The 19,940-nt window shown below is 34.8% G+C and overlaps 2 protein-coding genes across 2 annotated transcripts; both read right to left on the bottom strand.

Annotated features, from left to right (window-relative positions):
* Positions 1-12,811: 12,811 nt before the first annotated feature.
* Positions 12,812-14,122, bottom strand: LOC127876446 (uncharacterized). Its single transcript, XM_052421741.1, has 3 exons — positions 13,965-14,122; positions 13,712-13,809; positions 12,812-13,555 (listed from the first exon to the last, which is right to left on the bottom strand). The coding sequence occupies exons 1-3, from the start codon at positions 14,088-14,090 to the stop codon at positions 13,189-13,191; spliced, it is 591 nt and encodes a 196-aa protein (XP_052277701.1). The 5' UTR covers positions 14,091-14,122; the 3' UTR covers positions 12,812-13,188.
* A 175-nt stretch (positions 14,123-14,297) lies between these two features.
* Positions 14,298-15,448, bottom strand: LOC127866848 (uncharacterized). The gene is made up of 3 exons (XM_052407710.1): positions 15,082-15,448; positions 14,737-14,916; positions 14,298-14,630 (listed from the first exon to the last, which is right to left on the bottom strand). The coding sequence occupies exons 1-3, from the start codon at positions 15,403-15,405 to the stop codon at positions 14,298-14,300; spliced, it is 837 nt and encodes a 278-aa protein (XP_052263670.1). The 5' UTR covers positions 15,406-15,448.
* Between the last annotated feature and the right edge of the window lie 4,492 nt (positions 15,449-19,940).

Here is a 19,940-nt window from a genome sequence, read left to right as displayed (position 1 = left end):
AGATAGCAATTTGATATTTGGCATGCATGTGTATCTCATGGAGCTGCACATTTTGAGTGATGGTCAAGGTCATCCTTCAAGTTCAAATGTCAAAAAACGAATCCAAGGTAAGTAACAAGCTTTACAGGGAGGTAAGTAGTGAACCTTCCAAATGATATATAAACAATTTAAATAAATGAAAGCGGCGCAGGAAGGGTCATTGTGTTTCTGAAAAACTCAAAAGGTCAAAATACCATATCCAAGGAAAGTAATAAACTTTAAAGGGAGGTAAGTAATAAACCTGCCAAATGATAATTTAAAAAAAAAAAATCAAAGCGGCGCAGGAGAGGGAATTGTGTTTCTGGCAAACACATCTCTTGTTATATGTTATTTTGCCCCCCTTCGAAGAAGAGGGGGGGTATATTGTTTTGCTCATGTCGGTCCGTCGGTCCGTCCACCAGATGGTTTCCGGATGATAACTGAAGAACGCTTAGGCCTAGGATCATGAAACTTCATAGGTACATTTATCATGACTGGTAGATGACCCCAATTGATTTTCAGGTCACTAGGTCAAACGTCAATGTCACAGTGACTCGAAATAGAAAAATGGTTTCCGGATGATAACTGAAGAATGCCTACGCCTAGGATCATGAAACTTCATAGGAACATTGATCATGACAGATGACCCCTATTGATTTTCAGGTCACTAGGTCAAAGGTCAAGGTCACAGTGACTCTAAACAGTAAAATGGTTTCCGGATGATAAATCAATAATGCTTACACCTAGGATCATGAAACTTCATAGGAAGATTGATCATCACTCAGGCGGATGACCCCTATTGACTTTCAGGTCAATCTGTCAAAGGTTGAGGTCACAGTGACTCATAACATTAAAATAGTTTCTGGATGATAACTCAAGAATGCTTACGCCTAGGATCATGAAACTTCATAGGAACATTGATCATCACTGGCAGATGACCCCTGTTGATTTTCAGGTCACTAGGTCAAAGGTCAAGGTAACAGTGACTCGAAACAGGAAAATGGCTTCAGGATGATAATGTCACTAGGTCAAAGGTCAAGGTTACAGTGACAAAAAACATATTCACACAATGTCTGCCACTACAACTGACAGCCCTTATGGGGGACATGCATGTTTTACAAACAGCCGTTGTTTTACATTAACTTCTTCATTTCTACACCGATTCACTTCCAATTGATACTGAACATCTCTTATGACAATACCGTCAATCTCAATTATGCATGGCCACATAACCAACCCTGGGGTGCCCCCTGAGTCAAACATGCGGCGTGGGGATACACGTCGGCCTCTGCCGCGCCATTTCTAGTTAAGTTTTGTAACTAAACCGATTTTTATAAAGATAAAATCAGAATAATGCTATCTATGTCAATACAAATCGCCTACTGAATGTAATGAGTCATGTAACTGACATTTTATACATTTTTACTTTTTTCCATTTTTGTGTTTATTTAGATGACATACATCAACTGTTAAAATATTAAGTCAACCTTTTTGGTAAAAATAATGTTTTTATCAAATTTTCGAAATTGACTTAACAAACACATGTCATTTTCTGAATGTAAAAAGTAGCATAACTGACATTTTGTTAAATTTTCAAGAGAAGCAAAAAATTTTTTTTTTAAATATAAACATTTTTCTGTATTCAAATTTTCTGATTAGTATTATAATAACACTTGAAAAACGAAACAAAACTCCAAATTAATATGTCTTTTTTAAAACAAAAAAAAAATTAAGAAAGGAGCAGTTACCATAATTTCAACACTGAAATATTTTGAGCGCAAAAAATAACGTAAGTGCTCTTACTGTATTTTGGAAAATGTCTGAAAATATGCATTCCTGAACAATTATTCACAAAATGTCAGTTATCCTAGTTATTACATTCAGTAGATGAAATGGTCTCGGACTGTCAAAATGGCTGCTGTGAAATAATGCCTTTATGCGCGAAGTCTTGTTGGGTCGCAAGTCTCGTTTCTGTTTTGCGGTTCTTCGGATCATTTAAGTTGCGCATCCCTTTGGTTGTATAGGTCCCTGTTGAGTCAGAATCAAAGCTTAACACATTTCACAAACATTTACTTAAGCAAGATGTTTACACTCATTTCAAAAGTTGAAATAAAACTCAACGTTGAGTAAAAATATTCACATTCATGATACTAAGCCATGGAAGTCACGAGCTGCGCCCACAATTTGTAAATGGGTGATTCTAAGTACTATTTTCGTTATTAAAGGGAATCATTCACAGTTAACAGATTTTTAATTTTTGGAAGATGTCATTCAATATGTTGAGAAGCAAATCTATAACATGTATAATGTTTTGAATGTTCTTTACTAATTATTATAGCAAGAAAGTAAAGTTGATTAAAAATACCGTGAATTCGAAGCAGGGACCTCTTGAACCTAATGCACTACAACATAGCTTAGCAGGCTTAAGTATTTAAAAGCAAAATATAAATGCTGCTCAACCTATTTTCCAGATTGTTGAGGAAAATAATTTCAAATGCTTTATTATTTTATTAATATCATATGGTTATCCATGAATGAACCAATAAATTTTACATTTCTTTCAGTCAGGTTCAATATTTTTACATTTCTATTTGTCAGTACCAATATTTTTTACATGTCTTTTAGTCAGGACCAATATTCTTTACATTAAATTTAGTCGTTTCAATTGTTTCAAGATGAAAATCACATACACACAGCATACCATCACAAACACAGCATACCATCAAAAACACACAGCATACCATCACAAACTCACAGGATACGTACCATCACAAACACACACTATACCATCACAAACACACAGAATACCATCACAAACACACAGCATACCAAAACAAACGCACAGCATACCAAACAAAACATACAGGATAATATGGCAAGCACACAGCATATTTATTTAAGCACATATCATATATTTAAACCCACATTATTTCATTGAAACAGCCGATGTATCAATTGTCAAGAGAAGACAGACACTTCAGAAGTTCAACACTAACTCACAGTACGTATATTGTATCTTGAATTGTGTTAAGATTTGTATGTGAGACTCTTGATCAAATATGGCAAGTTAATTGTTTTGTCATTACAATAGGGGATCCTAAGTACACTACGTGACCCGTAATTGTATTTGCCTAAATCTCACATCACCGCGTTTGGGCCAATGTGACACATCGCGGTGATTCGCCGCGATAACACTCTATGGGTGATTCGCGGTGATTCCGCTGTGACTTCACTGCGACCATCTCGCGATAAAGATCAGCTGTAGAATCATCGCGAAACACCGCGATAGGGCAATCGCAGTGATTCGCGGTGACTACTAGATTTAAATTTCAACTTATTAACTAATGTCAACATTATTGACGATCACATTAGATCGCAAAAATGTATTCCAACATGAAAGTAAACACCCTACTTGCTGAATGTCGAATCCTGAAACAAGATCTTTATTTGTTGAAATAACAATTGTACAGTACAGCTCACGCAAAACCAACAAAGTCCGGAAATCTGTAAATCGGGTATATGCGGGATTATCGAGTAATGGATAAAGACCAGAGAGGTTGCATGTATGTGATTGAGACAGTTGAAACGTATGTTTCGGGGAATCGAGAAACTCGGGGGAAAATACGAATATAATATTATAATCAGTGATGAGTTCTTCATGGCTTCAAACTGTTAATTGCATTATCAAAACGCAATTATCACTCCTCCATGTGCGGTATCCTACAGCTAGGCACGAACATGGTTTTGTTTTATACGCGACATTTAGAAAGACAGAAAAAAAACTGTCAGGGACATGGGTTTGAAATACATGTTTAATTTAAAAAAAAGGATACTCCCTAATATCTGCTAACAATGCGTATAATCTCATATTGCTATAATCGCTGTGAAGATTATACATGTAACGTAGGAAAATCATACTTCACTGCGTTTGACTGTGTAGGCGGTGATTTGCAGTGAATCGCCGTGGAGATTCTATTTATAGCAATCGCGGTGATCATGCTCGACCTAGCGCGAGATCGCCGTGATTTGTCACTCAAAATGAATCATGACTAACACGTGTCGGAGATTTAGGCAAAAGTCGCCGGTCACGTAGTGTATTGTACCATAGGTCACTCTGAAACAATTCAACTACATTTGGCTAAGTGTTTTCCAGATGTTTGTGCAAGAGTCAAGAATATGAACAGAATGTCTACTCTTGAGTATAAGCTGTCTTAGTCAAAGTTGAGTTGCATGTAATAATTTTGAAATTGGTTCATAGACATAGTATTCTATAAATAAATGACATCAAATCACACCGCTCTATCAAGATTATGTAGTTTTCTCCATTGTTTATCAGTCTTTCATAGAACTACGTTTTTATCATTGCATACAAATTTAAAAGTGAGGATTTTAGTTAAGTGATTACTAGTCTTGAATACTGATGACAAAATGTTGCATATTCATAGATAAATAATAGATGGAATTAGAAAATAATTGAATTTTGATGTGGCAAATTGTTTAAAAAAGTCAACTTTGATTCTAACTTTTATCAATCATATGTTTGTCTCATGAATATAGAGTAGTATAATTTGTGTTCATTATGTTATTGATTTTGTTGTTATTCTTGGATAAAAATATAAATAAACAAGCACATTTGTTAAATCGATATCACCCGCCAAATGCTTGCAACGCCGAATTCTGTAAACAACTACTGCTTTAGAGACATTCATTGATACACTTAAATAAAGGCTTAATGAAATCCAAAAAGCAGTTAAAATACCAATATAAACATGTATTTTTATGTAAAAAGTGGCCATAACTCCATTATTGGCCAATTGTTTGAGTGACAATTTGACCTTTACCATCCTCTTATCAATATGTACACTTTATTCCAAGTTTGAATGAAATCTGCACAAGCAGTTCCAAGATTTCGCTTCAGACAAAATAGTATGATTATTTTTAAGTTAAAAAGGCCATAACTCTGTTATTTGCAAATGAATTGCTACAGCATTTTACACACATCATTCTATTATGATATATACACTTATATCAAGTTTCCATGAAATCGGTTCAATGCTCTTGACACAAAAGTGTTCTGGACGGACAATGCTAAAACTATATTCGTCCACCTATCGCGGTGGATAATAAAATAAAGATTAAGAGCAGCGATTTCTTAAACTTTTATTTATTATCATATCTTACAACAAACATTTTTGCAAGAATGTTAAGGGAACAAACAATTAAAATAACATATTAGATCAACACCATGTATACAGAGCTCCAGATAAGGATTTGTGAAATTAGTAACGGTACTGCCACTGACAGAAAGAAAAGGAGTAACGCTGAAAATCAATTAGTACCTGTACTACCATATCCAAAAATACAGGTAGTACTGTACTACCTGGTTTCTTGGATATTGAAGGGTGTATAACTGACTTTACAGAAACATTTGCAGCAATTATAATAAATATATGTAGCTTCTTATAAACATTTACTGTATTAGGTTTTCCATTCTGAATTATGATGCTAATACAACTACACATTAAAACTCATGACTAATACTATTTCTTCATTTTTCTTGACAAGAAAACACAAGCCAACTAATAAGCTAAGTAAATGAACACTTATTTCACTGTCTCATCCGTTTCCCATGGTGTTTTCTAACGTTTTACGCCACCGATGCAATCAAATCGTTAAATATCGGGGCGACAATGTCTTTTTCTGGGTTTACAGATTTAATGTCAGGATGGTTAGAAGACACCGTATGAAGTCATTATATGACAACAAAGTGTTGTTTTGAGCCGCAATCGGTTAAGCAGGCATTCAATTGCGCGCAGACATATCGTTTTTGACGGATTTATAAGTTACAGGAAATCACACGACAGAATAGACAATAATATATGAACCCAGTCTACAACTTTTCGGTTATTTAAATTAATGAAAAGCGCCGTTAGGTTAGAGACCAACAAATCACACCGCGCTGACGCAGACGTATCGGTACGGCCAGATTTTTTTCGTAAATGCGTAAAATGGATATTAATGTCATAATTGTACGTCCAGTTTATAAAAATAAATGCGTAAATCTTCATGAAAAAGGTGTATTTACAGTTGTATGGCCCTCATCTGGAGCTCGGTGTATAAGAGAATATGCATAATTTAAAACTCAAACATAATAAAATATTACATTTTATTGCATCATAATTAACAATTTAAATCATAACAATATAAAGCAAATAATCCTTACAAAATGAAATCCAACTGTACTGTTTTATTAATCATTATTAAATTGCTGATTAAATCTTATTGAAACTTGGTCAGAATGTTCATCTTGTCATTATAAAGGCTATGTCCGAATTTAAAGTCAATTGTGGTCAAAAACTAGAAAACCTAGTAATGTCTTCAACAATTGGTAACCAATTTTTCAAATCTTATTTAATCAAGCTATACAAACATTTGAAAAAACAACAACACTCAACACAATAACATTTGGAACATTTTTTATTCTATGATTCATGATTTCAAAGTAGTGTTTGGTATTTAATAAAGATTAAAAATACAATGTAGATACAGGTATTTTTTTTTTAAACGTGATTATCTTTTAGGTGCACTTTTTGCCCTAACACGTGGTCTACTTAGTACATGTATGTAGAGAACAAAATGGATTTCTTTACAAATAATTTTACTTACAAAAATCAGATTAATTATCTCATTCATTTTTGTTTTTGTATATTCACAGTTGATGTACCGAAGGCAGATTGGTCAGCCAGTGAAACATATTCTGTGCGTATTGAGAATAAATGGAACTCTAGCCGGATACGGGACATATACTATACTACTAACCTCCTTTCCTGTCTATATGGAAGTGACTGTACAGTAGTTGTAATAGTTGCCAATTGAGCAGCATAATGGAACTCAAATCAGACACTGGCAATGTACTGACATGATCCAAAGTGTCTAGGTGACATTGACTGGTTGGAATAGTAGTCTAGTGAGTAGTGGTACCAGAACTAAATCACGACACTAGACATGTAGGGACCTCCATCATGTCTTTGTGGAAGTGACTTAAGTTGGAATAGTTGTCAAGTGAGCAGCAGGAATTGAACTTAAGTCAGCCACTGGGCCTGTACTGACCTCCAACGTGTTGAGGTGGAAGTGACTGCGGCTGGGATAGTTGTCAAGTCAATAATTACAAGCCAAGAATTGTCAGGAAAGATAAACTTGATATCAATAACAGCCACAGCCTCAGTGGCATGCAGCCCAATCACAGATTGGGTGCTGAACTGTGGTTTAAGTTCTAAAGTATGGGGTATTGTGATAAGTCATTGTCTGCTGTCAAAAGTGTGTTTTGATTGTCATTTTAAGTACCACTTTTGGCTCTTGACATCTTTTAACCACAGGAAAATGTGTACATGTCTTTGCAGTCTTCACCCAATAGAGTAGAAATCCATATTTGATACGGTTTGTTGGAAATTTGTGTTGAACATTGAAGTTTAAGACAATTATTTATTAATCGCAGATAATAGCAAGTTGTTCAAAGCAATTATCATATCATTATCAAGCCTGTTATTTATCACCAGTATTAACTCGGTCAAATTATTTTGAATGAGTATTCCATAAATTCCATATATTTATCTCAAACATTACATCATGATTGTTTATGACTTTAGTGCATGTCTAAAAGTATATGCAATATGTATTTCAGTTTAATAAAGACATTAAGAACTTCTACAATTCCATGAAGTGAATTAAGTAATAATTCCTGGACAAACAGAGAAGATTGGTAGAAATTTTAATTTTGAGTTATCTCCCTTGGACTGGCATTACTCGTATATGTCACTCCATTTTCAAATGTAGCATGATCCAACAAGGGAGGTCACATTTGGGTTGTTTACAAAAAGTGGTTCTTTATTACTTCACTTTGCATGAGTCTAACTAACGTTTAAGAGCTCTTTTCTTGTTGGATAAAACAGTCCGAAATTCCCCACTCCAGAAAGTCGAAACACTAATCTGACAGAACATTCAATTCCATGCTACATGCAAGCTATTTGCATCACAAAAATTGTAAACCAAAAAGATTGGAATATTTGTTTTTGCGGTTATAGGCAGTGTTTCTGATTGAAATCAATTTGCTATTGCTTGAACAACATCCATTTATTGGTATACAACAGAAAAGTGGTAGAATATTTAAGGAAAACGTAAGAATTTTTATTAAATTTTGTGTCTGCCAATATTTTCGGATTGGTTTTGGAAATTTCAAATTGTACTGATATATTTATAGCCAAAGGCCAAAGGACAGAATATCCTTCATATTTCAAATGAATCGACCTTGAAATTGTCACTTCACTTTATTAAAAGAGAAACACAATCATACATGTATCAACCCGTTATAGTCAGTAACATTAAAATATTTGGGTGCAGTCATTTGTTTTTTGAAAACCGCGACATGCTGTTTTTCGGAAAAACGACGATCGGTAATTTCTGTTACCATTCGGAAATTTCACATCACAAGTTTTCCACAAAATTCTTATGTTTCCCGCAAATATTCTACAACTTTCTTGGTGTATGCCAATACGTTGATGATTTAAAAGTAATAATACTTTGATTTTGGTCAGAAACCTTTTATACATTTGCTTAAAAAATATGCCTCACATTTAGCACATAAAATAGTTTGAACCCCGCAGCAAACAGAAAATACTTTCTGAAACCCTTAATAGTATTCCTGCTATCATTTGTCATCAATTACTTATGTTGTACAAAATTATTGGTTCATTCTACCAATTGTAGAATATTGCAACCCATCCCTGAATAATGTGAATATGCCATGAGGTTGGATAAGCATATATCCCGATCAGACTAGAATATTAAATATACCAATTGTTTGTTATAAAAAATAATAACATAGCTTACAACTCAAATTCCTCGTGCATAATATGAATATGCTTACTTTGGTTAAACTTATTATAATTTGTGCATTATAAACTGGCAGGGGAGCAACGTATGTGTGTTCTCCCTTTCTTCTTTTTAAATCACTGTCTGAAGTAGTATTTGAACTTAAGTAAACTATAATTTTTACAAAGAAAATAAAAGCGTTTACCGTCTTGCTATACCATTCGAGCCTAACATATTGACTGATTATATTCATAAATGTAGCATTATTTGTGTTAAATAATATTTGTATGTTTCTTACTGGCTTTTGTGATCATGTGCTTCATTTGAATATAAAACGCCTATGTGGTACATGTGTAGTAAACACCCTGATGCCTGTGATGTTAATTGAATTAAAAGGTAGACGTAAATATTACTCGAAGAGGGATTGGCAGGAATGTTATATACTTAGAAACATGCTGATGATCATTCATTGTTTAACCCCTCAAACATGATCTACGTAAAATAATGTGGGGGCGCTGCATTAAAAAACAATCAGATCAATGTCTTCGCTTCATAATAGTACTAAATAAGGTCAACATGTTCACCGTATAATACAAATATATAATACAAATAAATCAGACAAATGTGTTCCCTGCATAATACAACAATCAGGTCATTGTGTTCGCTGCTTAATACAACCATATCATGGCAATACATACCCCGATAAAGATATTAGTCTAAACAGTGATGGTTGCAAGTGATTTCGTGTTCATTTGCTGTTCTTGTTGATATCCGAGTTTTTCAAATGGCAGTGTTATATCTTCCCTTTGATACATGGCTTAAGTGCTAGAAGGTAACAAAATTGCAGGGCATATACCTCATTTTTGTTAGTTAATAAATGTTAATTCTCCAAAAACTACTGTATTTATTGTTTTTTACAACAAAAACATACATCTGGAGCAGTTAGGCAAAACATCCCTGTCATACAAATATAAACAACCAATAAAAAACATCCATAAGGTAATTGTATTGAAATACTCAGACATGCTATTTTGTAGATACTTTTATAACAGAAATGTGACCTTAGACCAACATTTTTTATATTGTTATTATATTTTGTTATATATTGTTTTATATTGTTTTGCACATGTCGTTCCGTCAGTCTGTCGGTCCGTCCAGGGGTTTTTATCTGATTTTGGGGAAAGGGCCTGGCCTTTTTTTAGGGGAAAAAAATCGTGCAAAATGCCGGATTTTGGGGGAAAAATTGACAACAAACGCCGAATTTTGGGGAAAATAAGGAAAGTCTTAAATAATCAATTCAACATATTTTGCTGTTTTTAAAACAAAATCAAGGCAACAGATAATTTAATTATGCAATATGTTATATTTTCTACACTGGATCAGGTTAACTTATGTATTTAAAGTAAAAAAAAAAAAAAAAAAAAAATTTTTTTTTTTTTTTTAAGGGGAAAAATGAAGTCTGGGGGAAAATTTACCTGCTGAGGGGAAAATTTTTTCGGCGGGTCCCAAAGAAGGAAAAAAAGCCCTGCCGTCAGTCTGTCGGTCCATCGGTCTGTCCGTCCACCAGATGGTTTCTGGATGATAACTCAAGAAGGCTTAGGCCTAGGATCATGAAACTTCATAGGTACGGTACATTGATCATGACTGTCAAATGTCCCCTATTGATTTTTCAGGTCACTAGGTCAAAGGTCAAGGTCACAGTGACTCGAAATAGTAAAATGGTTTCCGGATGATAACTCAAGAACGCTTAGGCCTAGGATCATGAAACTTCATAGGTAAATTGATCATGACTGGCAGATTACCCCTATTGATTTTCAGTTTACTAGGTCAAAGGTCATAGTCACAGTGACTCGAAATAGTAAAATGGTTTAAGGATGATAACTCAAGAATGCTTACGCCTAGGATCATGAAACTTCATAGGTACATTGATCATGACTGGCAGATGACCCCTATTGATTTTCAGGTCACTAGGTCATAGGTCAAGGTCACAGTGACTTGAAACAGTAAAATGGTTTCCGGATGATAACTCAAGAATGCCTACGGTTAGGATCATGAAACTTCATAGGAACATTGATCATGACTGTCAGATGACCCCTATATATTTTCAGGTCACTAGGTCAAAGGTCAAGGTCACAATGACTCGAAACAGTAAAATGGTTTCCGGATGATAGCTCAAGAATGCTTACGCCTAGGATCATGAAACTTCATAGGTAAATTGATCATGACTGGCAGATGACTCCTATTGATTTTCAGGTCACTAGGTCAAAGGTCAAGGTCACAGTGACTCGAAACAGTAAAATGGGTTCCGGATGATAACTCAAGAATGCTTACGCCTAGGATCATGAAACTTCATAGGTAAATTGATCATGACTGGCAGATGACTCCTATTGATTTTCCGGTCACTAGGTCAAAGGTCAAGGTCACAGTGACTCGAAACAGTAAAATGGGTTCCGGATGATAACTCAAGAATGCTTACGCCTAGGATCATGAAACTTCATGGGCACATTGATCATGACTGGCAGATGTCCCCTATTGATTTTCAGGTCACTAGGTCAAAAGTCAAGGTCACAGTAAATAGAAATAGTAAAATGGTTTCCGGATGATAACCAGGGGTTAACGTAAGAAATTGACACTCACTTGCCCGGGGGGCAAGTTACTTTGAACATCTACTTGCCCTCATTAAAAACTGGTTGCCCTATTTTGAAGTCAATTTTTTATTGTCATTTGATCTTTAAAGCATTGATACACTTGCATTATTATGCTAAATTTAATTTCAGCTATATTCAATGTATCAAAAATAAAATAATAATCGTTTTTAACATATAAAGTTGTCAACAAAACAATATCTGGACAGTTTTATTTCATTGAATAGTCACTATTGAATACAATACATATGAAGAGTTTATTACTGTTAAAATTTTAAAACGGTATACTTGTCACTATATCTATAGAAGTTATGGCATATATTAAAAGGGGGGAGGGCTTAAAATAGTACTGTGAAAATGATTGTTCAGAGTTTGAAAATCATGTTGATGTCTTTAATGAAGAGTTTCTCACTATTTGTAACTGTTAATGTGTAACAAACAAGTTATTCACAGTTTAAAATAGTGAGAAACTCTTCATATGCATTCTTAGCAAGTTTTAAACAGTCTGCATATTCAACATGATTTTCAATCATTTTCACAGTTAGTATATTCATGTTCATAGACATCACTATCACTAGTATATGCTTCTTCATCCAGTTCTAGTAACTGTTCTGAAATTGTTTCAGTTTGAGTGCTTTTACACAAGAAAATTGGAATAGCATAGTTACTACCAACAATTTTATCTTGCTTGTTATTAAAATCAGGGACATTGTTGTTTTGGTCTGGTTCAGAACATTTAAAATGTTTAAATGAAAAGATCGGCTGGACGCTACCATCCGCCATGTTGAAACGGTTACCAGACAACTCGCCCCAAAGCCAACTCGCCCCAGGACAAGTCGCCCCGAAAATCTGGACAAGTCGCCCCAAATATATTGGACAACTCGCCCCAATCGAAAGACAACTCGCCCCAAATAAAAGACAACTCGCCCCAAATTAAATGACAGCGTGCAACGAAATATTTTGTCATATATATAATACTCTTTGTGAAAAAAATGTATTAAATAACATTTTTGACTTTAAAAGGAATGCTGAATACACAAAACAAATAATACATGGGGAAAAAATAAAAATAGAAATGTGTTATATTCATAATTTTATTCATAATTTATAACAATTACAGACTCACGATACTAACATTTGTTTTTATTGAAAACATACAAAGCATCAATTTTAGCATATTAAATAAAATAAATAACACAGATTTATGAATGAAAAGACAATTCAAAATATTATCAAACATTTCCATTTATTAACTCATTTTAAAAATTATTTTAAAACACAGTTTGTAATGAGCCTTGATGAATAATATCAAACATTTCAAACATCCGTAATAATTAAACACAAACTTTCACACAGAAACAAGCTTTTAAACACAATGGTTGAAACATTTCTAACAATCAGAAGAAAAAAAAACAACAAATGAGCAATAATTTATTTCAATTCAATCTAGCAACTTTCAGGCAGGCATTTGGTCCGTAAATGATGAATATTATCAAACATTTAAAAAATATAATAATGGTAAAACATTACAAACACACAGTAACTTTCACACACAAACAAGCTTTTCAAAAACAAGGGTTGAAACATTTCCAACAATCAGAAAGACATCAAATGAGCAACGTTCATGCATTTGGTCCATAAATGCCACTGCATTTCCTCAGTAGGCCGTTGACTGACAATTCTCCGCTCTCGTACGCTTCCCACAGCTTGAAGATTTTTCCCTGGAGAGACGTGTTCTTCTTCGTTGTCGCCTGGATAGCTTTCCTTCTGATACCATCTTCACCTGTGTTGGGAGAAGGGAAGCCTCTTCACAAAGAAGGGTCAGTAGTAGGTAGAAAGGCAAATTGGCTTTCTTGGCGTGCTGATTTAGTTTCAAGTGCCACCCTTCACAGTCATTATTTGTTCGGACACTCCGACCAAACACGCTCCAATTTTCAGGTCCCCACACCGAAGATTTAAGCCATGTCCTGTCCACATACTCTAGCAGGTCGGCCAGGCGTTCGTCTGTTGTTTTTTCTTTCAGTCTGAAACAAATAAAAATGAATCAGTACTATTACAAGAGACCAGTAATTTGTAAAGTAATAGTCTGAACGGTTTTTCGAATTATTTCTAAATAAGTGAAACGTGGCCATCCAGTTATTTTTTGTATTTTTTGTATATTTGTCAAATATATAATCTACCTCATAATCGCTGGTTCCACATGTTCCGCTGGCAGGAACGGTATAGACATGACCTTGCGAACAAAGGTGAATACAGTGTCGCGTTGACTGTAGGCGCTCTGTAAAATCAATGAAATACTATATAAAAAGTGATATGAAACATCGGCATTTGTATGTGTTATTTTTTTCCTAGATTTATATAACGGCGAAAATTTAAATTTTCGTAAGTACAATCATAAAATTATTTATACACATCCATAATTATATTTATTACCTGGAGACCGAGGCTTTGCACGTGCCGCCATACGGCCTGGTTCCAGTGAAAGGCACATCCTTTAATTGTTGGGTCGACGAAAACTTCCCGGAGGCCCTGCCACATCCCGGCTTCAAAATCTACCATGAATTCTTTCACTCGAGTTTCGTTATGGAGGATGTCCATGACACCTTTGAAAACCTGGAAAATAATTGGCAATATGACGCGTGTGTTAAATCATTTTTATTTTTTTATTCATGATTTTATTGATTTTATTAGTCGCTCAACTTTCAAGTTTGCATGAGTGTGAAAACATTCACAGGCTGTGAGCGAATGTTTGTTAATACTGTATATTTAAGCATATGTAAATATCCGTAAGGGTACGAACTGTAAGGGTAATACAATTACCTGTGTGTAGTCTTCACTGGTTTTTCCGGCCATCACCGCAAACAGTAACGGAAGCTGCTTCATGTCGTCACCGGACCTTACGAAAGAATGAATGGAAAGCAACTGGTAAAAGCGTTGTCGGACCACCTTAAACGTCCCGTCAATGTACCATGTCTTTGCTTTCTTCAACAGTTGAAGTTGCTGGTCTGTGGCGAATATAAGATGTCGTCTTTCGCCGTTGCGGACCTCGGCCCGGAAGAAAGACGACGAGATCTTCTCGTTGATGAACGCCATGTCGAGCTAAAAAGAAATGTATGCACAATTATATCATGCATTTACAGATCATTGCTATCAGTCCACGAACAAATCTGATTGGTATATATCTTTACACTTTTTTGATGATTACCTCAAAGTCCATGTCTGTGGGATCTTTGGGGCGTTGGCGTCGCCTGTTGCAATTCCTTAAGAGGTTGGTATAATCAGGCCTGGACGCTTCGGGAAGGCGGTCATCTGCTTCTTCACGCAAAATCTTCTCAACAATGGATCCAGCGGATTCGAACATGTTTTTATCAGACTCGGCGTTAACCTGTGAATTAACGATAGTTTAAATATGCAGTATAATATTGAAACATCATGAATATACGGTCAGAATATACATATGTTTATTGAAAAACATAACGCTGAAATAGACAATATGCCGTGTTAGATGGAAGGTGTAAAGTTGTTTGATTGTCATTGAACATAAAAATACCTTGGTGGTGATGACGAGACCCTTGTCTATGCCTGGTTTAGCCTGGTGGGAATGATCACATTCGTTCGAGACGAAAGAGTGTCCGCATTGCACTACTATCGCGGGACATGTCGATTTCTTGTTCCTTACGCTGCAACGCCAAATTGTCGTCTGTTTCGTTGGGTTAAACCGCTTGTGCACATACGTAAATCCGTTGCTGGATACAAGTTTTCTTTTCCCACGCTGGGAAGAAGATTCCATAAGACTGAAGGTTACTTCAGCCTCGAGAACACCCACGTCTTCGGGATGAACCGAGGGTTCGTCGAATGACCTACGTACATACATTTCGTATTTTTAGTACAAGTTTAGGTCAATATCGATCCACATGTGAAATTTTATAATTCCGAAGTAATCTTATTTACTGAAATATGATCTACGGTAGCGGTAGCTAGAATGGTATTATAATGGGGTACTATTAAGTTCGCAGTAATATGTTCTTTAAATAGAGATAGTTTAATTAGAGGCGATAATAAGGTGTGAAGGTGGATATTAAGAAATAAGATCCATATTCGCATGACACTGGTAGTATACACACATTTTCAATAAGAAGAGGCCAACATAGAGTACGATATTTACAATAACTCAATCAGTTATGAAAAAAATATTAATAAACATTATTGGTGGTAGTATTCGTCTTATTTGATAATATGTTGGTTCTGTTTCAATTTAAAGTTTAGCATATCCCGACAAACGAACCTTACATGTCAAACTGAACGGCTTTTTGTCAACAGCGATATCTCAATAACCAATAGCGTCAGAATTACCACAACAAAATGCTATTTTAAAAATATGTCAAGCACATACACTTAACAAACAATACGATATTTCTTTATTTAGTGTCGAGTTTTCACGCCTTTTTTGACAAAGTAATTATTTTCAAAATATGCGACTTATGTATATACATGAAGGATATTAAATAAAAGGTTAATGTAAATTCTTATCATAAATATAAAATGCACATTTTATCATAATATTCAATCATTTCAGCAGATAGTAATGTTCAATACTAAGGATTTACAAACGTTTAAAATATATTTGTACTGACAAGTAAAAAAAACTGTAAACACATTCAATATTACACCATGAGCAATAGTTTAAAGCGGTATACATCACCCAAATAACGCAAAGATAACGGTCCAGTGACTTCTGACATTTATCTGAAAGGTTTTATGATCGTTATCAGGTCGTAAAACACATCTGTTATGTGTCACCGGATTAACGAACATTGGTTGAATACCCGATAATATGCAAGTATCCAACAATTTAGATTCATTATTTATGGGGAAACAAAAGCTGCCTGACCTAAAATATGTAAGACACAACAAATAATTATATTATAAGTTTACTTACCAGAATCACAGCCTATGTGTTGCCATCGCTCGCAGGCATCGCAAGAAACAGCACGTTGCCTCTGCCCAACTGTCTTTCCACAATGTATACAATTTGCCACTTCTGCCATTGCAGAAACACAAACACAAAACTAACTAACACTAGAAAATTATTGTATCCGACATCAAATAAGCACATATATGTTTGAACACATGGCAGATGCACTGAAACCCACACAACTATATAGCAATCGTATTCCAAGTCACAAATAGTATTGTCCGACACAAACAAAACACATACTTTGGGCTCATTCAGATACCCTCTTTATATATAGTCAGCCCTTATAATTACTTTGCAAACAGCATTGTTGTCTGGTTAAGCGTGTTACCTTATTTATTCTTTAATCACGCCAAACTGTCATACCGTTTGTCTTATTAATAAATCTTTGACCAGACAATGAAAGCATGCCGGCTTAATTAATTTTCGTCAATTCACACGTTTTCAAAACATAACAAACACAAAGACATTCCATTATTCTTTAATTAAACCATAAACTATCATACAAAATGTCTCATTAAACAATCTTTGAACAGAAAATGAAAGCATGCCGTCAAAATAAACGTTTAACATTTCACACGTTTTCAAAACAAGACGAACTAAATGGGGCTTATTTTAATAAACACAATCATAAAAAAGCTAATAACAATTTATTACTAAAAGCAATCCGGTATGTAAACAATTATTGAATTACAAAGTTTTACAATATGAAATGAAAAAAAAAACATCATACAACTACATTTCCTAAAAACAATAATCACGAATATTAATACATTAAACTTAACAAATTTTATATGAACAAAATTTCTATAATACTATATATAAGAAACAAAATTGGGGCGAGTTGTCTTTCGATTGGGGCGAGTTGTCCAACATATTTGGGGCGACTTGTTCAGATTTTCGGGGCGACTTGTCCTGGAGCGAGTTGGTTTTGGGGCGAGTTGTCTGGCTCCCGTTGAAACATCTGCCGAGTAGAACTTGTTTTGAGCATTTAGATTGGCTGATACAACGCAAGCGACCAATGAAATCTCGTTTTACTTGTACTTGATAAAAAAATATATTGACTAAAAGAAAATAAATAGATACAAGGGGAAAAGTCGAACAAATACCGCAATTATGCTAATACGAAACGAACTTGCCCGGCGGACTATCTACTTTGGAAAATCACTTGCCCGCGACGATTTTAACCCGGCACGGGCAAGCGGGCGTCCGCTTAAAAAAAGCCCTGTGATAACTCAAGAATGCTTACACCTAGAATCATGAAACTTCATAGGTACATTGATCATGACTGGCAGATGACCCCTAATAATTTTCAGGTCACTAGGTCAAAGGTCAAGGTCACTGTGACAAAAAACATATTCTTACAATGGCTGCCACTACAACTGACAGCACATATGGGGTTTATGCATGTTTTACAAACAGCCCTTGTTTCACTTAGATTTTGTATGTTAAAGTTTGCGTACCACCTCAAATATTTAACACATTGCTTTTATATTTTGCATACCGGTACTTCTTTAACAACATGACCCCAACCTATAAACAAGAGCAGACAACTGTATCAAGCATTTTGTAGGAATTATGGCCCTTTTTTCACTTACAATATGCATATTATTTATAAATCTATGATAAAGTTTGTGTACCAGCTCAAATATTTTCTATGTCCCTTGACATATTGCTTTTATATTTTGCATACTTCTTTGCCAACATGACCCCAACCTATTAACAAGAGCAGACAGCTGTATCAAGCATTTTTTTAGGAATTATGGCCCTTTTTTCACTAACAATATGCATATTATTGATAAATCTATGTTATTATATTTTCTATGTCCTTTGACATATTGCTTTCATAGTTTTCATGCTTCTTTACCAACATGACCCCAATCTATAAACAGGAGCAGACAACTGTATCAAGCATTAAAGTTTGCGTACCACCTCAAATATTTTCTATGTCCTTTGACATATTGCTTTCATATTTTGCATACTTCTTTACCAACATATGACCCCAATCTACACTTCAACACCGTTATTTCGAAGTCGTCGGGACCGTTAAAAAAAACTTCGGATTAACGATAATTCGAAATAAACATTTGACAGAAGACTTCTTTGATTCTGTAAAAAATGAATCGTTGTGGAATTCACATGGTTCGGTTACACGCTTACTGAAAAGCGTAAACTAGTCAGATAGCAATAGATTTCCACTTGTAACAAACGGAGGAATAAAACGATTATTTTTCTTGTTGTTTTTTTTGTCTTATTACAGAAAATATAAAATATAATGAATAGCACAAATTATCAGACATACATACATATTAATACATTTTCGGAAATTAATTAACATTTTTTAACTAAAACGCAATGTCTCTTTGAACACCGGCGTTCGCGCAGACAAAAAAGGTGTAATTATCGGCTTTTGACAAGCCACGACAAAGATGTGAAATTACGCTCAGTATTTTGCAGTTTTGACTTCGGATTAAAGATTGTTAATAAGGTGCGAATTATAGTGTTGGGACCGACTAAATCACTTCGAATTAACGATTTCTTCGGTTTAACGAAGTTCGGATTAACAATGAAATTTTACATTAAACAAAGAAGAACCAATATCGGGACCCGAAAAATACTTCGAAATAACGGTGACTTCCGATTATCGGTGTTCGAAATAACGGTGTTGAAGTGTATAAACAGGAGCAGACAAATGTATCAAGCATTTTGACAGAATTATGGCCCCTTTTATACTTAGATAATTGAACATTTGGTTCAGTTTTGTGTTTTGGTCCATTTTACTCCTAAAGTATCATTATAAGCTATTGCTTTATAGACTTAGAAAACTCGCTAACTATCGTAAGAGGACTGTACAGGGCAAGTTGCATAACTCTCGTTGGCTTTTTAACGGAATTATGGCCCTTTTTTGTCTATGTAACTTTGAATATTTTGTTAAATTTTGTGTTTAGATCCACTTTACTTCTAAAGTATCAAGGCTATTGCTTTCAAACTTCAAATACTTTCTTACTATCATGATGTTACTGTACCTGGCAAGTTGAATTTGACCTTGACCTTTGAATGACCTTGACTCTCAATGTCAAATTAATAAATTTTGCTTAAATTCAATAACTTCTTTATTTAAGATCAGATTTGATTCATACCTTGACAAAACAACACTTACCTGACATACAACAATGGACTCCACCCAAACCATCCCCCACGCCCCTCCCCAGAATCCCCCCCCCCCCCACCCCCCCACCAAAAAAAAATAAATCTTTTTTTTCTTTTTTTTGAAAGATCATCTATAGCTATTAAATGACCACACGCCCACATTATACCCCCTCTCCATGATGGCTTACATTACACTGTCAAGCACTCGAATAATCGAGTACGCTGTCCTCTGACAGCTCTTGTTATTCATCCTGTAATTGTCACACTTGCAATGATGATTACAA

The sequence above is a fragment of the Dreissena polymorpha genome, chromosome 1, assembly GCF_020536995.1.
Source record: "Dreissena polymorpha isolate Duluth1 chromosome 1, UMN_Dpol_1.0, whole genome shotgun sequence".
NCBI lineage: Eukaryota > Metazoa > Mollusca > Bivalvia > Myida > Dreissenidae > Dreissena > Dreissena polymorpha.
The sequence above is the reverse complement of the archived record's forward strand: the minus strand, read 5'-3'. Positions and strand labels throughout refer to the sequence as shown.